We start from the raw sequence: 1,345 nt of genomic DNA on the forward strand, positions 1-1,345 counted from the left end.
AGCCGCAAAGAGACACGGTGCGACGTCGGTTGCGCTTGACGGTAGGACCGTTGCGGAAGGCCCGTGAAGGACGGCGGAGGGCCCGTGAGGGGCGGCGGTGTGGGCGGCGCGATAGCGGCCGTGTCGCGACAGGAGCGCAGGCATGCCGTTCTGGGGCCTGCAGAAGCAGCTGGGCATCGATGTGGACAGCTGGCTGGTGCGGCAGAGCATGCCGCAGCCGTACGGCCAGGCCGCGGCCTGCCACGCCTTCGAACGCGAGTGGGTGGAGTGCGGGCACGGGCTGGGCCAGACCCGCGCCCGCCGCGAGTGTCAGCTTGAGTATGAGGATTTCATGGAGTGCATGAACCGCACCAAGATGGTGGGTGAGCAGGGGGACACCGCGGGGCCTTGGGAGGACACAGGGGACCTGGGGATCTGGAGAGTCCTGACAGAGGAAAGGCACCAGGTCTGGGCTGGTGGGACTCGGGGTGCCGGGTCAGGCTGGGAAGAGGGTGCAGAAGGTCCTGGCCGTGCTCTGGGGAAGGTTTGGGGGCTCCCGCCCAGGGTGGGAGCACTGCCTGGTCATTCTCAGTGGGGGGACGGGGGTCTGGCCCTGCAGCAGCCCCTTCCCCCACGGCTGTGATGGCTGCAAGAGCTCGGAGAAGCTGTGGCTGCCCAGTTCCTGGAAGTGTTCCAGGCCAGGTTGGAGCAAACTGATTAGTGGGAGGTAGCCCTGCTCGTGGGGGTGGGACTGGATGGGATTTTAGTTCCCTCCCAACCAAACCAAATCCATGTTTTGGGACAGCTCAGAGCAGACCTTTCTCCCTGCCCCCGGCACTTCTCCAGCAGCATCCCCATCCAGGACAAAGTGCTAGTCAGAGAATTGGGCTGGAAACCCAAAATATCATCAGTATTGAAGGTCCTGAAAGCCCCAAAGTCTTTGAGAAGAGCCTCAAACTCCAGTGAGGAGCCCCAGGGCACGGGTAGTGTTGGTTCCACATCTGTGGTGCTGCCAGGACCTGCCTTGGGGACTCCCTGAGGGATCCCTGAGAACCTCCCCCCCACCCCGTGTCTCTGCCAGGCTCAGCGGCTCCGGATCATCTTGGAGCAGCGGGACAGGATGATCAAACAAGGGAAGTACACACCCCCCGACTACCACATGGGCAAGGAGGAGCCCAGGCCATGATTCCCACTGGAATTCCTCTTGGAAGAAAATCCACAGAGCGTGGGGCGGGGGCGCTGCTGTGGCTTGAGGAGAGCAACCTCAGGTTGGGCATCGCTCAAGCAGTAAATATTCCTTTGGAATGGCTCCTTGGCTCTGTCTTGTCTTTTCTTTTTTGGGAAAAACACCTAATTTGCACACGGA

The 1,345-nt window shown here is 61.6% G+C and overlaps 1 protein-coding gene across 1 annotated transcript; it reads left to right on the forward strand.

Annotated features, from left to right (window-relative positions):
• On the forward strand, positions 1 to 1,288 carry NDUFS5 (NADH:ubiquinone oxidoreductase subunit S5). Its single transcript, XM_040086225.1, has 2 exons — positions 1 to 358; positions 1,061 to 1,288. Exons 1-2 carry the CDS (start codon positions 143 to 145, stop codon positions 1,163 to 1,165), a joined length of 321 nt encoding a protein of 106 aa, XP_039942159.1. The 5' UTR covers positions 1 to 142; the 3' UTR covers positions 1,166 to 1,288.
• The last annotated feature ends 57 nt before the right edge of the window (positions 1,289 to 1,345 follow it).

Source organism: Hirundo rustica, chromosome 25, assembly GCF_015227805.2.
Source record: "Hirundo rustica isolate bHirRus1 chromosome 25, bHirRus1.pri.v3, whole genome shotgun sequence".
In the NCBI taxonomy this organism is placed as follows: domain Eukaryota; kingdom Metazoa; phylum Chordata; class Aves; order Passeriformes; family Hirundinidae; genus Hirundo; species Hirundo rustica.

Excerpts from the sequence above, each read along its gene's own strand:
- NDUFS5 (XM_040086225.1), top strand. The coding sequence starts at position 143 with ATGCCGTTCTGGGGCCTGCAGAAGCAGCTGGGCATCGATGTGGACAGC. Across the intron at positions 359-1,060 it reads GCATGAACCGCACCAAGATG|GCTCAGCGGCTCCGGATCAT; the intron begins GTGGGTGAGCAG and ends TGTCTCTGCCAG.